Here is a 24,915-nt window from a genome sequence, read left to right as displayed (position 1 = left end):
CTACATATGTGTTCAAAGAACATTAATAGGGATTTCCATAAAATAAATGACCAATGAAGTCTATTTTACTTAGAAACAGTAAGTCATAAATGCGACAATGAGCCAGATTTGGTCCATAGGCCATAATCTGCCAATCCCAGGTCTCCGATATTAGGCTTGGTAGGTTAAAGCATGTTTCTAAAATAGTATTATAGGTTTGACTTCTGACCAGCGAGTTTTATTCTGAGAAAAAGTAAAAGGGGAATTACAAATCCTGAAACAAGAAAAATGGGGGGGAGGGGAAACCATCTTTTAAAAACTTCTTCCCTCAACCTACTTAGTTGGCCACATATTAGGGGAAAAAAAGAAAATCAAGTAAGCGGGAATTTAAAAAAAAATAGAATTACCTTCAAGAAACTAGAAACTGAAGAAACAACATGTAACTGAACTACTTGTTGACGAGCTCCTTTTGTATGCTTTACACTGTCCAAAAGCTGTTCCAATACAAGAAGCCTAAAATCAGAAACAACAAGATTTAAAGAGAAATTAAGTCAAAGGGCAGTATTAAGTATCCACTACTAATTTGTTTGGTTGCATTTTATTGGAGCTACTAAAATGAGATAAACTGTTGTCAAATACACTGAAGCCTTTTGGGAAATGAAAATATATTAATACCAATGCAAAAGTATTTTGACTATGTGTCATGACACTGAGGGAGGAAAAAATAAATAACATGTATCACTTGATGTAGATTTACCTGGGCAAATCTGGCTATTTCAGCAACTATTTTCTAAACAAAGGGTATTTTAAAAGTTACCTGCATCAACATTTTTGTTCTTAGTAACAGGACTTATTGGATTCAAATACATTGCTTCATTTTAAAGGCAGCCTGGACTTCTCACAGTGAATCACTGTGAGAAGAAGCACAACCTTCTGAACCCCAACTATACCTTAAACATGTACGTGGGGATCATACTATATATAGCATAGTTTTTACACTTGCTTTTCTCATTAACATTACCTCTTTATCACTTTTCAAATCATTTTTATTCTTCAGGAAGCCAAATTTTACTATACACATTCTACAGTTTATTCAACCATTCTCCTACTAGTGCAGAGTAATATTCTTATTTTCACAATTCTGTAATTCCACCTATAATGAATGTGCATATCACTTTTGGTCTGGGATTGAATGTGCTCGTTAGGTTTTAATGTATTAAAAAACAATGTGAGTTGTTTTTCATGTTCTTATAACACAGGAGTTTTTTAAATTCATTTGATGAGATTAAAGATATGTTAACCATGAAAAAAAATCACCCCCTTTTCTCCCCACCAATTATTCTGTTTATAAACATTGCTTCAGAGCTCTGAATTTCCTTTCTCTCCTTCTCTCCCTTTAAATCAGGGTTAGGGTTAGGGTTCGGAGAAAGCGATGGCACCCCACTCCAGTACTCTTGCCTGGAAAATCCCATGGATGGAGGAGCCTGGTAGGCTGCAGTCCATGGGGTCGCGAAGAGTCCGACATGACTGAGCAACTTCACTTTCACTTTTCACTTTCATGCACTGGAGAAGGAAATGGCAACCCACTCCAGTGTTCTTGCCTGGAGAATCCCAGGGACAGGGGAGCCTGGTGGGCTGCCGTCTATGGGGTCGCACAGAGTTGGACACGACTGAAGCGACTTAGCAGCAGGGTTAGGGTTAACCCAGTGAGTGAAAACAGGCATGACTGGCTGAAGATGGCATGTGGGTATACTTTTACTCAACTCTACTGTACTTCCAATAATATTTCTAAAGCCCTTAACTAAATCTCTATCACTCTGTTGAGCCCAAAAAGCCCAAACACAGTTCTGCTCCAAAGGATACTTCTGTTATCAAAACAGAATAGATATGGAACTTACGTTTTTTTAAATAAACCCAGTTGTGGAAGAAGTTAAGTCAGAAAAAAAGGAAGGTATGCGAGGTTACATTATATGACTCGAGGAAAGCAATATACATAAAATCAATTCAGAGGATAAACACAGTGAATCACTAAAAATTTAGGGAAAATCATAGTAACTCTTAAGTAGTCTATTTAAATATTTATTTCCTATTTCAAGGTTAATTCAGTTCATCGCAATAAATAAAAAGAAAAATAAAATTCACCCCAAATCCCACCATTTAGAAAGCCAAAAAAAAAAACCACCCCCCCCCCCCAAAAAAAAAAACAGAAAGCCATATTTTGACATTTTTGGTCTTATCTCTCCAGATATATGGATCATTTTTTAAAAACTGGTTTCACAGTGTACATACTTTGTTAATAACTTTTTTATTTCCCTAAACATTAATCCCACCTTATTAACTATTGTACTGAAACAGTTTTTTCTCTTTTTTATCTTGACCTCCTGTGATTTTGTTTCTAATTTAAGTATAACTGACATACAATATTGTCTAAGTCACAAGTATGCAATATAGTGATTCACAATTTTTAAAGATTACATTCCAGTTATAGTTACTTTCAAACAACTATATTCCCTGCATTGCACAGGATCTTCTTGTCGCTTATTTCACACACGACAGTTTGTGCCTCTCAGCTGCTACCCCCTGTTGCTCTCCCCCTCCCCCTTCCCTCTCCCCCTGGTCACCACTAGTTTTGTTCTCTGCATCTGTGAGTCTGCTTCTTTTACATTATATTAACTAGTTTGTTGTATTTTTCAGATTCCACACATACTGAAATAATTTTAAATTGCTATTAGAATTAATTAACTAATTCTCTAGTTTGGGATATTTAGGCCATTTCTAATTTTTATTACAACTAACACAATAAATGTATCATATAAAATTTTTCTGTTTTCCAAGACCATATGTAAGTCATTATGCTTCAAGAAAATATTTATAACCAAATTGCCCAGCAGGAAGAAAAATTAAGGGTAACCATATGGTCAGGCTTATGAATTTAAAACCTAAAACATCATTATTAGACCATATCCTAATCACCTGTTATAATGAAACTGTGTCATGTTGAAAGTACTAAAAATACTTAAGATTAGAGCTTGAGAATTTTGTTATATTTTAATAAAATCTGACCTGTACTATTTTCTTTCCCACATACATAGGCCAAAGACCCTAAATGAGACTACCAGAGCCCAAACTTTTCTCTCCAGCCTTTATTCCCATATTCTGACACGGATCACAAGAAAACATTCTGACTCTTTAGGAAGATGGAGATGACCACTTTTTAGTAATACTGAATTTGTATTCCTAAGTAGTATCAATTATATAATTATTAGTTCATATTAATATAATTAATAAAATTAGCTGGTGCTGAAGCTGAAACTCCAATACTTTGGCCACCTGATGTAAAGCACTGACTTATTGGAAAAGACTCTGATGCTGGGAAAGACTGAAGGCAGGAGGAGAAGGGGATGACAAAGGATGAGATGGTTGGATGGCATCACCAACTCAATGGACATGAGTCTGAGCAAGTTCCAGGAGTCAGTGATGGATAGGGAAGCCTGGCATACTGCAATCCATGGGGTCACAAAGAGTTGGACACGACTGAGAGACTGAACTGAACTGATTAGTTCAGAACAAAGTTAGATAATAAAACGTTTGAGTCTGGATGAAATGAAAACATACAAGTAATTAAGTAAACAGGAAAGACATAAATATTGAAAATGCTGATTTACCTTTCTTATACATTCAGAGAGAGGGTGTATAATGGGGAAAATTGTTACTACTGAGAGCTATAACTATCCTTTTCCTCTCTCTCCATCAGTTTACACTGTACATTACTTTATAGCATTTTTAGCACTGTTCTCTGCATGCCAGAATCACCTAAGGAGTTTAAAAAATTTTAATGTCCAATGCGGTATGCATACCATTACTATTAAATCAGAACCTACATTTTAAAACATTTAAAAAAATGATCCAAATGACTGCAATGTACAGTCAAGGTACTTAATTCAGATGAATTAAGTAATTCATTCTTTGTAATTAGGTGCAAAATATATTGGAAAGTAACCATAAATAACACATGTATAAGATCAGTAATAATTTCTTCTCTGTATAAAATATCTTGATATTCCAGAGCTTTCAACATTTTAGTGCTTTAAAATTATCAATACAAAGTTTTCTTAGTTTTAGAATCCTACAGTCAAAATAATCAATGATTTAAAGATAATTTAATTCCTAAGTGCATAAATAAAGTACTAAAAACCTATTTCTAATTTCAGGACAACCTCATGTTATGAGTTTCTTTTAAACTGTTTTAACACAAAGATAACCACCACAACAAAACACTTGAAAACATTCACTTGTTGAATACAGGTACTTGAAGACCTTTCTTTTCTAGAGATGCAAATCTATGGCCCAGAGAAGGGTCTGCCTTGTAAACAAGTAACATCTCTGGATAACAGGAAACTAGAAGCTCAACTTTGCTGTCTGTTTCTCTGTGGTGCTCAAGTGCATCCACTGGAGATTGCTAATAGTTGCTAAATGCAGGATCCTGCCAGACCACTTCCTTTAAAACTCTCCAAACTACGGCCTACTATTTTTATTCAGTTACGAATTCAAAGAGAATATGCTTTGCTTTACCAGGTTGTAACATTTTCATTAAGACAAACAAGACCTCTGCTCCCCTGAATATTCATTCTATATGTTATTTTTATCCAGGTGGGATAAAAAGAAATGTGGCACATTTTAAAGTTCATTAAACTGTAAAAAACAGAAATAAGAAACTATTTCCTTGAAACTGTAATTATTTCCTTGAAACTGTAAATGGGCAATAAATCTGGGTAAAATCAAAAAGAAAATCACCTTCTCTAGGAGAGCAATAAAACCAATGTTTTAAAAGGAAAATTTGTAAGAAGTATGCTTTTTCCCCCACTTTTTATCTGAGACTTATCAAAGAGTTTAACAGAGTCTTTCAAGAACATGCTTAATTTAAATCTTTTGCTCATAAGGCTGCAGTTATTGCTGTATTAATCCAAATTAAGTATTTGAAATTAATTGTATGCACTATAAAATAATACAGTTACAGGCTAGTTCAAATCTTCTCTCCATCAGTAATTCTTTAAAAATTCCAGACCACTGTGATTTTCCTCTCATCTTTTAGTGCTACAGCATTCATTTATAAGTTAGTCACATATTGTCTTAACTTTATAGTTATAGTATACAGTGAACTATAGGTTACAAATTTCAAATCATCTTTTGAAATTAATTTCAAAATATGCATATACCATATGATACTAAGTACTATTGTAAGTTAAAATAGAACATGAAGTTATTAAAAATCAACATAAATGTTATTTGTTTTCTATCCACTGAAAGTAGACTATCCAAAAGCCTGTTTCAGAAATGTGTTGCTGCCGCTGCTGCTGCTGCTAAGTCGCTTCAGTTGTGTCCGACTCTGTGTGACCCCATAGACAGCAGCCAACCAGGCTTCCCTGTCCCTGGGATTCTCCAGGCAAGAACACTGGAGTGGGTTGCCATTTCCTTCTCCAATGCATGAAAGTGAAAAGTGAAAGGGAAGTCGCTCAGTCGTGTCCGACTCTTAGCGACCCCATGGACTGCAGCCCACCAGGCTCCTCCATCCATGGGAGTTTCCAGGCAAGAGTACTGGAGTGGGGTGCCACTGCCTTCTCCGAATGTGTTGCTGACAAGACTCAAATATTTCTGCGATTCTTCATCAAAGAGACCAAGGTAAATCCCTTACCTAATTGGTATTCTCTGGAAGACATAACTGATAAAATTATATAAAAACTATGATCTATCATTGTTGCTGGCCTAGCATAAAAGAAACAAAGAGAAGGAACATGAATGAATGAAGACAGTTAATATTTTGCAAACTGTTAACCAGCACAGCCTATGGGAGAGATTCAGTTCCCATTCGGTATCTCAGATAAAAACAGAATTTCCTGGATACTAGACATGAGTAGTAGGTTTTGATCCCCAAGAAAGATATTACCCTGTTACCCTCAATGAGAAATCATTAGCAGTCTTTGTAATTTTTAAAAACCAAAATTCATTTCAAGTGAAGTGAATCTACCAAATTGAAGACTAATCTGTTTTAATCTAATTTTTCTGAAACTGAAGATATAGTATGAGATCTTGTCTGTTCAGACAACCAGTGTTTCTGTTTGCAATACTGGCTCATAAATCACTGTTTTTTTGTGTCACTGAGTTTTACATTCGTATTTTCAGCTAGATGAGAAGTTAATGCGGGAAAAGCACTGCATCCACCATAGTGCCTAGCAGTTTTCAGTTTAATCACTGACTTCATTACTTCTTATTAAATATTTAGCCAACTGAATAATTAAACAAGAGCCTTTAATCTCACCTTCACCTGTCATCTATAAGAAGTCTTTTATATTAATGAGAACTTCTGACAACTTCTTTTTTACCAGTCTATTATGCATTCACTGAACAAATTACCAAACCTGAAACACATTTCAGGATAAGTGAACCTCTGAAGACGGTTTACCTTTGAGCTTCTCCCACATGAGCGCATACAACTCCAAACAGCTTGACTGCAGAGCTAGTAACTGACAGCATTGGAGGTAAGGGCTTAGGCACCGAATCTCCCTCTACATCTTTCTCGTAAATAGAGTAAGGGTCATACTCGAGACTTCCACAAGCAATACCACTACCAAGCAGGAGCTAAAAGAAAAAAAAAAAATTGCATATAGGGTTTTAAAACGACTATTCCGGACTTCCTTGTGGTCCAGTGGTTGGTACTCTGTGCCCTGGTTGGGTAAGGAGGATCCCACTTGCCGTGCAGTGTGGCCAATTTAAAAAAAACAACAAAAAACAAATTAAACCACAGTTTATAGGTTGAATCAATCCAAGAGTTATTGAAAAATGACCATACCTGTTCTTCAATAAATCTATGGTCAGTCTCTTGTAGCAAAGGACTTAATATTAGAAGATCATCTTGATGACAGAGGGGTGGGAGTAAAAATGCGGATGCGGCCACCTGTATATCAGGGGCGGTCAGGTCAGCAGCCAGCTCTCTGAGGATAACACTGAGGTTTCCTGTTGAGTCACAGAAAAAGAGCAATTAGCAATTTAGCAATAGCAGTTAACAGGTCTGAGAACGGGGTTTAAAGAGCCCAGGGTGAACGTTAAACTGCATTATCAGCTAACTTTAATCTATCACAGCCTCTTTAATCTGTTCTCCTCCCTGAGAAATGCCCTACCGATAAAAAGCTCAACTATGTGTTGCTGACCACAAGGATAAGAACAAACATCTCAAAGTATGTGTGTATGTATATTTTAAGCACTAAATAAATACTACTACCATCATTTTAAATAAAATGACATGGAGCATAAAAACAGAAAGAAAAAAGAGTAACAAAGGCAGACAAAGCAGGCATAATATTAGTAGTATGGCAGCCTAACTCCCCACCACCCCAGCAAATGACTGTCACTCATCCTAACCAGCTAGATCAATCTCGGTTCACCTGTACTCTCAATTGACTATCTCATCACCCTCCATACTATTTTGGAGCAATCCCTGGAAAGCATATCACTTGCATCTATAAATATTTCACTGTGTATCACTAGAGTTAAGGATGTTTTAAACAATTTCACTATCATAATTTGATGTTTTAGTAATTACTAAACAGGGACTTCTCTGTGGACAATCCTCCCTTGGAAGAAGATATAAGACTCAAGACACACACACGTTAACTAAAAAATGAAGGTAGGAAATACTAAGCTTCATAGAGGATGAAAAACGAGTATATAGCTATGTTTAGAGAAAGGAGAGATTATATAAACACAGCAACTGGGGACAGTGGACAGGGATCAATAAAAGCTTAATGAAGCAAGTAAGAGTGTGTTAGTTTAGTTACCAGTATGTGATACTCAAGAAAATAATTCTATTGGTGGCATAACATGCAAGCTATGTTTGGTACTACAGCTAAATGTGAAAACAGTGGTATATCTCCATTTCTCATATAAAGTAACTGCTGGCCGCCTAACTGTCCCTGAACAAAGTACTTAAAGATGATTCAGTTTTAAAATGCAAATATGCTTCTCCTGTAAAAATACACCACTTTCTGATGCTAATGAGGAGCAATTTTCAGTGTGGAGAAAATTAAAATACTTGAATGCAGATCCATAACGAAACTAAGATAGGAAATAAATATTAGGAACCCAAGTTTTGTTCCATAAACTTAAGAAAATTAAGCAACTACTGTGACAAAATTCTGCTTTTGTTGGACAACCATGATGAAAAGTTATATAAATTCTTTTTTTTTCCAGCCATGCCAAGTGGTTTGTGGGATCTCAGTTCCCTGACCAGGGACAGAAGCCGGGCCGCAGAAAAGCCTGAAATCCTAACTAGTAGGCCACCAGGGAAATCCCCAAAAGAAATAGATTTGAAGTAATGATTAACTTAATTTGGTTAGTTGAAAATTAAAAAAAAAAAAAAAAGATGCTCCCATTAGAGGCCATTTTCAACTTTCACCTCTTAAAACAAGCATCTTAAAGTATTCAGTAGTAGTAGCAATACATTTTCTTAAAACTGTATTTGAAATTTATAAGAAAGGATACAGAACTAATTGCAAAATAAGGGCAAGCTTTTTTTTTTTTACCAAATGCAGTATTCAAATATTCTGAAGTCATCTTGAGCCCAATAAAAGCAAAACCTACATTATAAACTTTGTAAGATAAATTATACCTTGGTATACCACTCAAGATTAAAGTGCTATCTGGACAGAGTTAAGAATGGAATAATGGAAGGCAATGTGTACAATAGATATGCACTCTAGAAGGAAAACAGGGAATGGTCAAATTTCTAATTGACTTGCATTATGTATTCTGTAGAAAACCCTGGAGTAGAACCAAGACTAATCTTTGGGACTCATTCTCTCTCACACATTGAAACTAGGGACATTTTTCTCAGAAGAGAGAAGATAGCAAGACATGAAACATTTTCTTTTTTAATGTATTTTATTTACTATAAATTGATTGATGATTTCGAATTGTGGTGCTAGAGGAGACCTATGAGAGTCCCTTGGACTGCAAGGAGATCAAACCAATCAATCCTAAAGGAAGTCAACCCTGAATATTCATTGGAAGAACTGATGCCGAAGCTCCAATATTTTGGCGACCTAATGCAAAGAGCTGACTCACTGGAAAAGACCCTGATGCTGGGACAGACTGAAGGCAAAAGGAGAAGGGCGCAGTAGAGGATGAGATGGTTAGATAGCATCACTAACTCAATGAACATGAACTTGAGCAAACTTTGAGAGATAGTGAAGGACAGGGAAGCCTGGTGTGCTGCAATCCATGGGGTCGCAGAGAGTCAGACACAACTTAGCCACTGAACAACAGTGTTTACTATAAAACGGTAAACATATGCGTTAAGACTGAACTCCCAAAATCTCCTGAACACAAAGCACGAAGTAACTGCCATATAATCCATTTGTTCAGGCACTGTATTAATCACAAATAGTAAAACATTCAGGTGTAAGGCACTTACCTTCATAGGTTTCAGGAGATAATAAAATCAACAATTCATAAAGCCTTTGTCTATAAACTACTGATGGTGTTTTCAAAGGACTTCCATAGGTTTTTAGTATTGAAGAGAGCCTTAAAGTAAAAGAAAAAGTATATGTTAAGTGTTTAAGTTATATAACAATGTATAAATATTCAACATATTGACATATAAAGATAAAATACGTATTATATATAAGTAATCATTAATGCTTTTATTTACTAAAATTATTAAAAAAATTTTTTACTGTGGACCATTTTTGAAGTCTTTATTGAATCTGTTACAATACTGTTTCTGTTCTATCTGTTGCTTTTTGGCTGCAAGGCATGTGGGATTTTAGCTCCCGGAACAAGGATCAAACCCACACCCCCTGCACTGGAATGTGAGCTCTTTAGCAGAGAACCACCTGGGAAGTCCATATTTATTATTTTTTATAATGCGTGACCTGAAGTTAAAAGAGGAATTACAAGTGTCAGATATGAAAACCATTTAGCTATTTTTTCTATCATACCTCATAAAACTATATATATCCAAGGTTGTTACTATTTTGTCTGTTAGCTGAAACTCTTACTAAACCCCCACATTTACAACACTGCATTTATGAAAACTAAATTGTTATGCAGAAAAGGAACAGGCCAAAGAAACAGGAGACGCAAAGATCTAGGAAAAAATCCAAGTGTTAGAAAACTTCATCTGGAAGGCACTCACCAAATAACAATGAATCATCAAAATACACAGAATCATGAAACAAATTCACTTTTGAGAAAGCAAAAGTGGAGCCAATGTTTCCCCAAAAGCTCCAGTCATAAAAGCTCTTATCACCTCCTCTTTTCACTCTCTTTCATTCACTTTAATGTGCTCTTTTTTTAATCTTTTATTCATTCTCACTACTGGTATTCTCATCATTTTATTGATGTTCACTCGTCTAATATTTATTAAAGGATTACTACACTTTGCCTTGTGATAAAATGGAGTGAAGCTTTCATCTCCTGCAGCAATACAGAAATTCAGTGGTATTACTTTTGCTGTGCCACTGGAATAAATTTACTATGCTGTTTTGGCATGTGGTTTCCAGGTATTCTAAGAAATACTGGTAATGCTTATTCATGTGTGTTTGCTAGAAAAATACTGCATGCTGTTTCTTGTTTCTAAAAGAAAAAAAGAATTATATATATATATATATATTTCTTTTTTGAGACAGAGAGACTATGATTGGTAATCTACTTCTTTAATAAAAAAAAATATTTATTTATTTATTGGCTGTGCAGGGTCTTCGCTGCTGCTTGGGCTTTTCTCTACTTGCAGGACGTGGGCTTCTCACTGTGGTGGCTTCTCTTGTTGCAAAGCATGGGCTCCAAGGCATGTGGGATTCAGCAGTTTTAGCTGCCAAGCTCTAGGGCACAGGCTCAATAATTGTGGCACATGGGCTTAGTAACTCTGCAGCATGTGGGAATCTTCCCAAATGAGGGAGGGAACCCGAGTCCCCTGCATTGGCAGGGGGACCCTTTACCAGTGAGCCATGAGGGAAGTGTAAATAATTATTTTTGACTTGTCATTTTATTGAAAAAAAAAAGAAGAAAGTTGGTTCTATTTATTATCTCTCACCTTCGAAAACAACATTTATAAAACCTGGGGAGAATTTTTTAGTTATGAAAGTTAAAAACAAATCCACTGTATTTTTGTATTCCTCTAAAACAAGATGGGATTACGACTGATTACATGAAAAATATTTAAATTGTATTGGCAAGACGTTAAGATATTACAATTCTTAAAAATTCTGCAACATTCAGTTGGTCTAAATACAATAGAATTTAGTTCAGAGGGTTGTTTGCATGTGTGTCCATTTAAAGAAAATAAGATGAATACAAAAAAGTAAGAACTTATTCCTAAGGGTTTCTACTACTATAAGTAGGACAGATTAAAATCTCTAAAGGGCCTTCTTCTATAAATACACTTTAGATTTTGGATAAAAGATAATTTCCATTGCTAGACTTGAAGAAAGACTTTTCCAAGGCCAAGCCCACACTGCCCCCCAAAATAAATGATCATAACATGCTTGAAATAAAAAAGGAGCTAAAATCAGAGTGGGAACACCAATATCAACACAAGAACCTGCAACTGAGCTTGTGCCCATGCACTGCAGGGATGATAAATGAGATCTCTTAAAGACAGTTTATCCCACAGAAATCTCAAAGAAAGGCAATGCCAAAGAATGCTCAAACTACTGCACAACTGCACTCATCTCACAGGCTTGTCAAGTAATGCTCAAAATTCTCCAAGCCAGGCTTCAGCAACACATGAACTTTGAACTTCCAAATGTTCAAGCTGGTTTTACAAAAGGCAGAGGAAGCAGGGATCAAATTGCCAACATCCGCTGGATCATCGATAAAGCAAGAGAGTTCCAGAAAAACATCTATCTCTGCTTTATTAACTACGCAGTCTTTGACTGTGTGGATCACAACAAACTGTGGAGAATTCTGAAAGAGATGGGAATACCAGACCACCTGACCTGTCTCTTGAGAAATATGTATGCACGTCAGGAAGCAACAGTTAGAACTGGACAGGGAACAAAAGACTGGTTCCAAATAGGAAAAGGAGTATGTCAAGGCTGTATATTGTCACCCTGCTTATTTAACTTATATGCAGAGTACATCACAAGAACGCTGGGCTGGAAGAAGCACAAGCTGGAATCAAGATTCCTGGGAGAAATATCAATAACCTCAGATATGCAGATGACACCACCCTATGGCAGAAAGTGAAGAAGAACTAAAGAGCCTCTTGATGAAAGTGAAAGTGGAGAGTGAAAAAGTTGGCTTAAAGCTCAACATTCAGAAAACTAAGATCATGGCATCCGGTCCCATCACTTCATGGCAAATAGATGGGGAAACAGTGTCAGACTTTATTTTTCTGGGCTCTAAAATCACTGCAGATGGTGACTGCAGCCATGAAATTAAAAGATGCTTGGAAGGAAAGTTATGACCAACCTAGACAGCATATTAAAAAGCAGAGACATTGCTTTGTCCAAAGAGGTCCATCTAGTCAAGGCTATGGTTTTTCCAGTAGTCATGTATGGATATGAGAGTTGGACTATAAAGAAAGCTGAGCACCAAGATGCTTTTGAACTGTGGTGTTGGAGAAGACTCGTGAGAGTCCCTTGGACAGCAGGGAGATCCAACCAGTCCATCCTAAAGGAGATCAGTCCTAAGTGTTCATTGGAAGGACTGATATTGAAACTGAAACTACCATACTTTGGACACCTGATGTGAAGAGCTGACTCATTTGAAAAGACCCTGATGCTGGGAAATATTAAAGGGAGGAGGAGAGGGGATGACAAAGGATGAGATGGTTGGATGGCATCATCCACTTAATGGACATGAGTTTGGGTAAACTCCTGGAGTTGGTGATGGACAGGGAGGCCTGGTGTGCTGCGGTCCATGGGGTCACAAAGAGTTGGACATGACTGAGCAACTGAACTGAACTGAACTGAAAGACAGTTTAAATAGTCCCAGGTCCTGGCAGAGGCAAAGGAATACTGAATTAAACACAGTTGAGGGCAGAATTAGTTAACTGCAAGAAGCTGTGGAAGAAATCACAGAAAACAGCAGAAAGAAAAAAATATTAGAAGAGACATGGTTTCCCAGATAGTGCTAATGGTAAAGAACCCACCTCCCAATTCAGGAGGTATAAGAGATATGGATTCAATCCCTGGGTTGGAAGATTCCTTGGAGGAGGGCATGGCAACCCACTCCAGTATTCTTGCCTGCAGAATCCCAGGGACAGAGGAGCCTGGTGGGCTATAGTCCAGTGAGTTGCAAAGAGTCAAATGTGACTGCAGCAACTTAGCACAACACACACAAGAGACATGGAAGACAAAACAAAAACACTGAAAATCTGTCTAACCAGAGCCCCAGAAGGAAAGTTTAACAAGGAAGGAAAACAGGCAATATTTGAAGAAATAACGGCCTTTCTTCCAGGACAACTGAAATATACGAATCCAACAAAATATACACCACATTGGATAAAGAAATATACAGATCCTTTTAACTAGGAACAATGCAATTATATTAACAATCTAACGAAATTGTAATCTAGAAACTGCTCCATACATTTAGAAATTTTAAAACATAATTTTAAACAACTCCAAAGAAATTATAATGAAATTGAAAAATACATAAAATTGGAAAAAAATGGAAATAGTATATATTAATACTTTTATGATTGAGCAACTGAATCCTTACAGGGAAATTTATGACCTTAGCTTATATTAAAAGAATTATAAGAAATTCAACAAGCTAAGCTTTCAAATTAAGGTGTTAGAAAAAGAATTTAAGAACAGGAGTAATGACAAGTGATAATTAATGAAATAGGAAACAAGTTCAACATAAGCAAAGTTACTTTTTGTATAAATGAATTAAAAAAAACCCTCTCATGAGATGGGTCAGGAAAAACAGAATAGAAGGCATAATGAAAACTTATCAGAAATTGATAAAGGGACATGACAGATACAACAGAGATTAAAAAAATAAGAGAATACTAAGAATAACTTCATGCCAAAAAAGTTGAAGATGAAGATGCAATGGGAAAATTTCTGGAAAAATTTAACACACAAGCAAAACAGAACCCCAAGCCAGATCTCAAATAGTTAAAGCAATTAAGGAAATGAACTACGTAGTTTAAAATAATTCCCACAAATCAAACAGCAGGTCCAGACTGTTTTACAGAGGGTTTCATGTGACACACCATTTCAATCTTCTAAAAGCTCCTTGTTATAAAACATTCACCTACTTCATTCCATGAAGCTAGTATAGCATCATTGAAAACCTGAGGGTTGCAGCACAATAAAGAAAATTATAGGGCAGTCTCACTGATAAACATATGTGAAGAATCCCAGACATAAAAAACCAAATCTGTAAGTTTACAAAAAAGGATAACTATTTCCAAGCTCAGTTTATCTCAAGAATGCAACCTAGTAAAAAATTAGTAAAATTTGTTACATTAAAATTATCAGATTAAACCACTTTATAAAAATCAAAACCGGACTCTCCTGGTGGTCCAGCAGTTAAGAGAAGCTGCCTGCCAAAGCTGGAGACTTGAGTTTGATCCCTGGTCCAGGCAGATTCCAAATGACACAAGGCAATTAAGCCAACATACCTTAAACACTGAAGCCCATGTTCCGCAACAAGAGAAGCCACCATAATGAGAAGCTCATGTACCGCAATTAGAGAGCAGGCCCCCATTTGCTACAACTAGAGAAAGTTCGCATGCAGCAACAAAGACCCAGTGAAGCCATAAATAAATAAATGAAATGAAAAAAAAAAGCAAAACCCAATGAAGCCCACTGGCCACAACTACTGAGCCTGTGTGAGAGCCTGTGAGCCCCAAGTACTGAGCCTGTGCACCCACAGCCTGTGCTTCGCACAGAGTAGCCCCGCTCACCACAACTAGGGATAGCCCCTGTGCAGCAATAAAGACCCAATGCAATCAAAAAGAAATAAAATAATAATAAAACAAAAAGCCTGTCACAAACATTATTCTTATTCGTGAAACATGAGAAGCATTCGCTTTAATAAGCCACTTCTATTCAGTTTTAAATTGTAGTCATCTGGTTACCACATAGGGGAGCGACAGAACACAAATAAATATATGAATAAATATCATAAAGGGAGAAATCCTAAAGAATCTACAAACAAATGCTTGATATAGGAAAGTTTAGCAAGGTGGCTGGATATAAGGTCAATTATATTTTTTAATACACTAGCAATAAAGAGATTATAGAGACACACACATACTCACTCCGACATACTTATTTAATAACTGCAAAGAAAAATAGGAAGTAACTAGCTAGGAATAAATGTTTTTAAAGACATATAAGACTTTCACATAGAAAAATTTTACACTTTGTAACAACCTCAACAATAGTAGAGGTATTATGTTTATGCATATTATAAAAATGTCAATCATCTTCAAGTTTATCTATAGATTCAATTTAACTCCAAATAAAATTTCAACAGGAGATAATCAAAACTGCAAAAAGGCCAAACTATGCTTAAAGATGAAAAAGGCCAAAAAGTTTGCCCTAACAGACATTAAAATTTATCATTATTATTATACAGTGTAGTATGGGCACAGAAATGGGCAAACCCATCAATAGAATATGGTAAGAAAATACAGGAACAGACTGTGCTCTGGCATTTACCAGAGAGAGGAAGCATGGATTCCTTTAGTAAAGTATGGGACAATGTGTTATCCATATTAAAAAAGAATGAAATTGGAACCCTATGTCATTCCAAACACAAAAATAAAGTCCAGATGGATTAACACAAATGTGAAAGACAAAAACCTTAAACATTTTAGAGAGAGGAAAAACTGTATCTTTATAACCATGCAGGAATATTTTATAAATCAAAAGAAAGTACTAACCAAGAAACCTATATGCAGGTCAGGAAGCAAGTTAGAACTGGACATGGAACAACAGACTGGTTCCAGATAGGAAAAGGAGTATGTCAAGGCTATATATTGTCACCCTGCTTGTTTAACTTATATGCAGAGTACATCATGAGAAACACTGGGCTGGAAGAAGCACAAGCTGGAATCAAGACTGCTGGGAGAAATATCAATAACCTCAGATATGCAGATGACACCACCCTTATGGCAGAAAGTGAAGAGGAACTAGAAAGTCTCTTGATGAATGTGAAAGAGGAGAATGAAAAAGTTGGCTTAAAGCTCAACATTCAGAAAACTAAGATCACGGCATCCGGTCCCAACACTTCATGGGAAATAGATGGGGAAACAGTGTCAGACTTTATTTTTTGGGGGGGCTCCAAAATCACTGCAGATGGTGACTGCAGCCATGAAATTAAAAGACACTTACTCCTTGGAAGGAAAGTTATGACCAACCTAGATAGCATATTCAAAAGCAGAGACATTACTTTGCCAATAAAGGTCCATCTGGTCAAGGCTATGGTTTTTCCGGCAGTCATGTATGGATGTGAGAGTTGGACTGTGAAGAATGCTGAGCGCTGAAGAATTGATGCTTTTGAACTGTGGTGTTGGAGAAGACTCTTGAGAGTCCCTTGGACTGCAAGGAGATCCAACCAGTCCATTCTGAAGGACATCAGCCCTGGGTGTTCTTTGGAAGGAATGATGCTAAAGCTGAAACTCCAGTACTTTGGCCACCTCATGTGAAGAGTTGACTCATTGGAAAAGACTCTGATGCTGGGAGGGATTGGGGGCAGGAGGAGAAGGGGACGACAGAGGATGAGATGGCTGGATGGCATCACCGACTTGATGTGCATAAGTGGGTAAACTCCAGGAGTTGGTGATGCACAGGGAGGCCTGGCGTGCTGTGATTCATGGGGTTGCAAAGAGTCGGACACGACTGAGCGACTGGACTGAACTGAACTGAACTGAACTGAACCAAGAAGTAAAAGACTCATAAATCTGACATTTAAATTAAGAATGTCTGCAGGGCCCAGGTTCAATCCCTTGTCAGGGAACTTAAGATTCCACAAGACATGTGGTACAGCTAAGAAAAAAAAAAGAATGTCTGTTAATCAAATCATTATTTTACCTAAAAATAGGTAAATATATGCATGATAGGGATTTCAAAGAAATAGTGAGAACAATAAACATACAGTATGACACTTAAAGCATCAGGAACCAGATACATATAACATCATAACGAGATACCAATTTACACCTATTGGATTAAACAAGAGTTGATATCTGAGTAAGTGTTGGTGAAGAAGTAGATTGATGGGTACTCCCATTAATATGGATATACATATGAAAAAATTTTGGAAAATAGTTTGGCTATTTCACTGAACAGGAAGGTAAGTTGTTGTACATTCTATTAAATATTAAACAGCAACGAACAAGAACATACTTGCATGTAGAGGAAGTTTAGAAATATCATGTTGAGTAAAACAAGTTAAGCCTCAGAAACAATATGATACCATGTGCCTGATCAAAACCAAGCAAAACTAAACAAGGAACTGTTTAGGGAAACATGTATATGTGATACACTTTTGAAAAATACAAGAAAATGACAACTCTAAAATTCAGGATAGTGATTACCTCTAAAGTAGGGCAGAAAGAATGGTATTAAAGAGGAGCACACAGATAAAACTTCAAAAGTTATCAGTGTTCTAGTCCAGGGATAGCTAATTTGGGCCCACTTCCCCTTATTATTAATAAAGTTTTACGGGAACACAGCTGCATTCATTCATTCACAGATGAGCTATGATTGCTCTCAAGCTACAACAAGGGAACTGAGCCAGTGCAACTGAGACTGTGTGAACTGAAAAGCCTAAAATATTTACTCTCTAGTCTGTTACCGCAAACATTCATTAACCTCTGCGCCAGTTGTGCTGAACTCACAGGGGTTCACTTTACTGTTATGCTTCATAAGCCATAATCTGAACTGTTTTTTGCTTATTTTAGAATTTTCTTCAGCTTTTTACTTTAAAATAATTATAGTTTCATAGGAAGTTGCACATGTATTTTTCCATATACATAAAATGTTGTATTATTAAACACTTTTTGGAAAATCTTTCCCTAAACTGTACATTTCATTAATTGGGAAATTATTAGTGACCATGACATAAATTATATTTAAAAAATATAAATCAAACATGAAAAATATGAACAACAAAAAACTGAAACTGTTAACAAGCATCTGGTTCTTAAGAACACAGAACAGCGCTAACAAACCAATGAAACGCATACCTGAAAAGGTTAACAGGCTTAATATTTACTTTCTCGGTTAAATCTGACTGTATGGAAGATACATTATCCACCAAGTAACTTTCCTTCCCTTTTAATGTGTATTTTTCAAGATCCTACCCTAAAAAAAAAAAAATCATGTAACAAAATGTTTGCCTTCGTCTACAAATGGAACATCATTCACCAACTACAGAAACTTGGCTTCATTGATGTACTTCATACAATATTATATAACCAGCGGGTAACTGATTGCTGTAAGTCTGTATCAAATCTAATAGTGGATCCTTACTGAGTCAGCAAATCCACAGTGCAAGGAAGTGGTGGAAGAAGATGCTGAATTACTTCCTCAGTAAGGAGATCACCGCAGTGGGCGACAAAGCTCTTGATAGCTGAAAAACAGAACAGACCTTGACTTAGCAGAACGTAATGAAGCATGAAAAAAAGCATTCAATTTTGGTACAGCATTCACATTTTTTTAAGAATAAAGAAATGTGTGAAAACCAACAAAATTCTTGAAACTCTAGTAAAAAAAGGAAACTAGTGGCTTCTACTTCCAGTGAAAGTGAAAAAAACAAAAAAACAAATCAAACTTTCTAGAATTACTAAAAGAGACAGAAAACCAAATCAACAAAATGTTGCTTTCTTGGGGCTTTATTCAGCCCTTAAACTCAAAGTGGACCTTCAAGTCTACCAATTCTACACTAGTTCTGAGGAACCCGGTTGCCTTTTAAGTCAGCATGTTAGGTTTCACAGATGTTACCTGAAACATACAAGTTCTATAAGGAGTTATCACATATATAGAAAAAAGTGAATATTTAAAATTTAGACTCAGATTCAAGGAAGCATTGATTTTGGTTTTGTTTATTCATGTCATTTTTACTCTTAAAAAAGATGCTTTTCTAAGAAAATATGCTTCAGAAAAAAGTCTGTGCTTCCATGTCTTTTCCTTAGCTTAAATTTTCAATATGGATACTATTTTTAATGGTCTATGTGTTGTAGAAGGGTACAACTTTCACATATATAAAAAGCTAAATAGAAACCATATTTAGTCGATATTAATTAACTTCAACCCTAGTTTTTCTGAAAAGGGAAATGAATGCCCACTTAACACAAAGCAATCTTAACATTTCTCAAGTAGATCATATTATAATAAAATATCCCAAAGAGAAGAATGCTTAAATTTGTTTTTTTACATGATACTTCTATTATAATTGCCAACATATCAATTATTTCAATAACAAAAATCACCAGAAGCAGATTCTCCCCCTCAAGTTGAAACATACAAGTATATGTGAAGTTAAAAGATGGAAAAAGCCAGAGGAAAGGGAAAGACTAAACTCAACCTACCACAGAGAGCACCAGCGCGTCCTTCCAAGGTTACCTGCCATGTGAAGGAGTCTCCTCGGCTCTTTTCTGTTTCTAGATCTTTAGGAGACACTGGGAAGACACACTTCCACAAGAGCAGTACTCGAGCAAGGTGATGACTGACAAATGCAGGACCTGTAATTTATTCAACTTGTCACTTGTACAAGAACCCGAAGTGGGTACTCTTTAAAACCCTTCCCTTTTAAAAGAAACATATTTGAATCCACTACTGCTGGATTACTTCATCCCTCTAGTTCCAACAAATGTACTACTGGATCAGTGACTATCTGAAGGCACTGGAGTGGAGAGGAAAATCAAGGAACTGACAGCAAAGTCTAGGCTCTGGTGTCTGCTCTTCTACTACTGCTGTGAACTCTTTAAGCCTCAATTTCTTTGAACTGTAAAATGAAGCTAGAACAGCCTGCACTGTTTATCTCCAAAGACCTGTCCAGAGCCAAACAACAGAATGCACTTTAAATTAAGCCTAAAAAACTAATGTACCTGCATAAATGCAAAGTACTATTGTTTTGGTAACAAATAATACTGTCTCCTGAGAGTAATTCTTTTAAAAAAATATTTGTTTGTCTGCGTTAGGTCTTAATTGTGGCACGTGGGATCCAGATCCCTGACGAAGCATCAATCCAAGGGGCACCTGCACTAGGAGCTCAGAGTCTTAACCAGTAGATCAGCAAGGAAGTACCCTAATTCTAACTTTTGATAGCAACTTGCTCCAGGTCAAAAATCAGACATGATTAAATCCAAAGGCAAATTTGATTTCAGAGCAACATTTAGAAATTGAATACAGCAAAATAAGCCATATTCACTCCTTGCTTATTACTTTCTTTGATGAAGTAGTACTAAAAACATCCTAGGAAAATAAGGAAACTGGAGTAAGGCAATTAGGAATAAGTGACTTTAAAAGGTTTCTGTGAGTGTGCACACAGGCACACTCATATACAGTGGGCTGTGGGAATACAGAAAATTCTGAATGCAGAATTTAGTCAGACACCAAAAAACAAAGCAGGTATGCTGTCACTGGGAATATCCACAGTTAACAAAACGTTTCATAGTATTTGCCCTTAAGATATCTCACTAACTCAACAGTGAACAAAGTAGCATCACTTTTCAGAGAGGTATGAGGATAATTTATTTCAGAAGTGTATGTAAAGTAAGTTAATAAACCTGAGTTTACAGTAATTACAAAGTTTATACAAGAGTAAGTTTATTCACACCAAGAATAACACTGGATCTAACAAAAACCAAACACACATGTAGATGTCTGCAATTGAATCAAAGGCACTAACATGACATCAGAGAAACTGAAAAGTGTAGCAAAAGGGGTTAGAAGTGTTCACATTTGAGAAAAGGATTTAAATGTGGTCTACCTGAGTTTAGGTTTGTTCAGAACAGTGAATATATTAAAAATGACAATGAAAACTATAAATGGTGAAGGAAATGCTGAAAATACAAAAGAGGTGTTAAAACTGCCAGGCAAAAATCAATAAAGCACTTAGTTCAGTTCAGTTCAGTCGCTCAATCTTATCCGACTCTCTGCAACCCCATGAACCACAGCACACCAGGCCTCCCTGTCCATCACCAACTCCTGGAGTCCACCCAAACCCATGTCCGTTGAGTCAGTGATGCCATCCAACCATATCATCCTCTATTGTCCCCTTCTCCTCCCACCCTCAATCTTTCCCAGCATCAGGGTCTTTTCAAATGAGTCAGCTCTTCACATCAGGTAGCCAAAGTATTGGAGTTTCAGCTTCAAAATCAGTCCTATCAATGAACACCCAGGACTGATCTCCTTGTAGTCCAAGGGACTTTCAAGAGTCTTCTCCAACATCACAGTTCAGAAACATCAATTCTTTGGCACTCAGCTTTCTTTATAGTAGAACTCTCACATCCATACATGACCACGGGAAAAACCATAGTCTTGACTAGACAGATCTTTGTTCACAAAGTAATGTCTTTGCTTTATAACATGCTGTCTAGTTGGTCATAACTTTGCTTCCAAGGAGTAAGCGTCTTTTAATTTCATGGCTGCAATCACCATCTGCAGTGATTCTGGAGCCCCCCAAAAATAAAGTCAGCCACCGTTTCCACTGTTTCCCCATCTATTCTCCATGAAGTGATGGGACCAGATGCCATGATCTTCGTTTTCTGAATGTTGAGCTTTAAGCCAACCTTTTCACTCTCCTCTTTCACTTTCATCAAGAGGCTCTTTAGTTCTTCTTCACTTTCTGCCATAAGCGTGGTGTCATCTGCATATCTGAGGTTATTAATATTTCTCCCAGCAGTCTTGATTCCAGCTTGTGCTTCTTCCAGCCCAGCGTTTCTCATGATGTACTCTGCATATAAGTTAAATAAGCAGGGTGACAGTATACAGACTGTCACCTAAATTCCACTGCACCAAATATAATCAGAGCTCCTTGGAGAAACAATTGGTTGTAAGCTGAAGCAGAAATTATGATGTAAAAGCTGAGACATCTTGTCATGTCAAAAATAGAGATGTTATCAAAAGAACACCAGGTTCATGTTAAAAGAACACAGGGGACCTTCCCAGGTGGTACAGTAGATAAGAATCCACCTGCAAATTCAGGGACATGGATTCGATCCCCGGTCGGGGAAGACTGCACATGTCATCGAAGAACTACTGTGCCTGTGCACCACAGCTACTGAAGCCCACGTGCTGTAAGGCCTGTGACCCACAACTACTGAGCTCATGTGCTGCAACTACTGAAGCCCATGCACCTAGAACCTGTGTTCTGCAATAAGAGAAGCCGCCCTGATGAGAAGCCCATGTACCACAACTGGAGAGTAGCCCCCGCCTGCTGCAAGTAGAGAAAGCCTTCACACAGCAACAGACCCAGCGCAACCAAAAATTAAAAAAAAAAAAAAAAGAAAAAGGACATAGGAACCAACTAGCAGGGGCTCCCACAGACAATTTGAGGATCAAAGGAATAATGACTGCAATGGACTGAAACACATAAATATGTAAGAATCTGTGAGTTTATAATGACACCTAAAAGCAAAATCTCACTCATCTTTGAAATTAGGACAGTAACACATTCTAAAACCAGATAATAAAGTGAAAGAATAATGTATTTTTTTAAAAAGCCCAAGAAAACAACAATTAAAAAACACTAATTTTTTGTATTCTTTTGGTATGTTGACTATGAATATGCACAAAACAGGATGCCCTAATCCCTTACATAAAGGCTGTCTTGTAGTCTTCTTCCAATGAGATTACCCTGTTTTGAAAGCTTTTGTTCATTAAAACATTATACTTATTAAGTAGTTTATTTTCTCCTTTAATTAACCAAAAATAATCAATACGGCAGGCAAGAAACATCTAGACAAAAGTAAACAAAAGCTTGACCACATTATTCCCATTGCATTGTGAAATCATTGTCTATGCCAGGGGCCAACAAGCACTTCTATTAAGGCCCGGAGAGTAAACATTTTGGGGTTTGAAAGCCATACCATCTCTGCTGCAGTTACTCAATTCTGCCACTGCAGGGCCTGAACATTAGAAACAATATGTAAACTAACGATAATGGTTGTATTTAACAAAAAGTTTACTCATGCATATTGAAAACTGACTTTCATGTATTTCTCATGTATCACAAAATACTCTACTTTTGTTTTCAAACTATGAAAAACATAAAAACCATTCTTAGCTAATGGGCTGTATGAAATAGGTGGCAATCCAGATTTGGCCTATAGGCTGAACTCTGATGTAGTCCAGTAAGTCTTTTTAATCACCTCAAAAACAACTTAAAGTGGCTCTTCATTTATGATTGCTTATTTTAATTAAGCTCCTTTTAGATCAAATTACTTCAGAGGTGTCAAAATGGTTTGCTGGTCAAACCCATCAAGTTTTGTATCCTAAAACTAAACCAAAAAACTATAAAAAGAAAATTAAGACTATAGCTTTAATAAAGTCATAAAACTGAGTTTAAAGTTATTGGATGTAAATATAATAGTCATGATCATAAAATAATTACTAATTTTTTAATAAATATAATTTAAATGTGCCCTATCCTCATCAATGTAATCACCTTATCAGTGTCACTGATTCTCAGAACAATTATAGAACTGGATTCATGGGCTATCATATGTTCTCTTGCCTATCTTTAAATTGTGGAAAAACTTTTTTCATGAAGATAGATATGAATGATTTTTGGAAAAACCAGAGTTAAATGTAAAAGCTAATCAAATTGGCTTATCCTACCTAAGGCTCATAAACTGCTCTTAAAGAGAATTTCAAATAAGGACATCCGAAAACATTCTGAGAATTAGATAAAATAAGTACATGGTTTCATAAGGTGACTGCTAGGAGAAAAATTTTTCTATGACTATCTAAATTCTGGTATATATCCAACTTTAAGTTAGTCCTATCAAGTCATACATTAGAATATTTATATTCAGAAAACCCCATGTAGTTTGTAGTTTTATAAGCCCTCCACAAAACTGTTACCTAAGGTCATCAGCGCAGCAATCAACAGCCATCCGGCCTGTGTGCGCTGAGCGGAAAGGCGACTGTTCTGAGCAGCAGAACACAGCAAATCCTCTGCTAACACCATAATAATCTATTGATGTATAGAAGAAAAAGGTAAAAACAAGTATATCAGTTTATAGGTAACTTGACAAATGATAGCAACTAATAATAACAATCTCTTGAAAAATTCTTACACACAATAAAAGTACATGATAAAAGATAATCATTTACATACACTACACCATAGGACAATGTCATAAAGGAAACGAAGAAAACGTTAAGGCTCCCAGGATAAACGCTGGTATATTAGACTGTACACAGCAACCCTAGTTCTGTATACAGCAACCCTGTAATTCTTTGTAGAGCTTACATGAAAACATTGTACAACTGTTCAAGCTGTCTAAAATTTGAATTGACTTTTAGTTTAAAGAAAATTTGATTACAGGAAACTCATTTTAAAATTCTGCACACTACTGTGGCTGATAACAGTCTTTCCAAAGGTAGTATACTATATAACCATAGTTCAAAGTATTTAATAATTTCACAATAAAGCAGTTTCACAGTAAAGTGAGATTAATTTAAAATGTTATATTTTAAAAGTCTAAGAAATATTGTTTTAAAACAAAAGGAGAGAGAAATAGGATATTTCACATTTATGGATAATGTATGCTTATAGAGTACATATGGGCTTCTCTGGCGGCTGAATGAGGGAGACCCAAGTTTGACCCCTTCGTCGGGAAGATACCCTGGAGAAAGGAATGGCAGAGCTGAATATATAACCAAAAAAAAGAAAAAAGTCTTCAGGAAAAAAGTATCTTACTAACTGGAGGTATTTCTAACAAAAGGCACTAAAACCAACTCC

General features: G+C 36.3%; 1 protein-coding gene across 21 annotated transcripts in view; it reads right to left on the bottom strand.

Annotated features, from left to right (window-relative positions):
• The window catches only part of HEATR5A (HEAT repeat containing 5A), a 103,727-nt gene that overhangs the window by 42,613 nt on the left and 36,199 nt on the right, over positions 1–24,915 (bottom strand). For all 21 annotated transcript variants that reach the window (XR_015149787.1, XR_015149789.1, XR_015149790.1 and 18 more), the window contains 7 exons: positions 24,033–24,144; positions 19,532–19,684; positions 18,474–18,573; positions 9,446–9,555; positions 6,827–6,990; positions 6,440–6,615; positions 387–492 (listed from right to left, as the gene is read on the bottom strand). Coding sequence is in view for 16 of the 21 variants with exons in the window: in XM_086363737.1 (XP_086219863.1) it covers positions 387–492; positions 6,440–6,615; positions 6,827–6,990; positions 9,446–9,555; positions 18,474–18,573; positions 19,532–19,684; positions 24,033–24,144 (921 nt within the window). In the remaining 5 variants the exon portion in view is untranslated. The remainder of the gene's footprint in view (positions 1–386; positions 493–6,439; positions 6,616–6,826; positions 6,991–9,445; positions 9,556–18,473; positions 18,574–19,531; positions 19,685–24,032; positions 24,145–24,915) is intronic.

Source organism: Bos grunniens, chromosome 21 (assembly GCF_055505025.1).
Source record: "Bos grunniens cultivar Pamir isolate PY7600 chromosome 21, Bosgru_T2T1.0, whole genome shotgun sequence".
NCBI classification, from domain to species: domain Eukaryota; kingdom Metazoa; phylum Chordata; class Mammalia; order Artiodactyla; family Bovidae; genus Bos; species Bos grunniens.
Note: the sequence above shows the minus strand (reverse complement) of the source record. Positions and strands in the feature narration are given on the sequence as shown.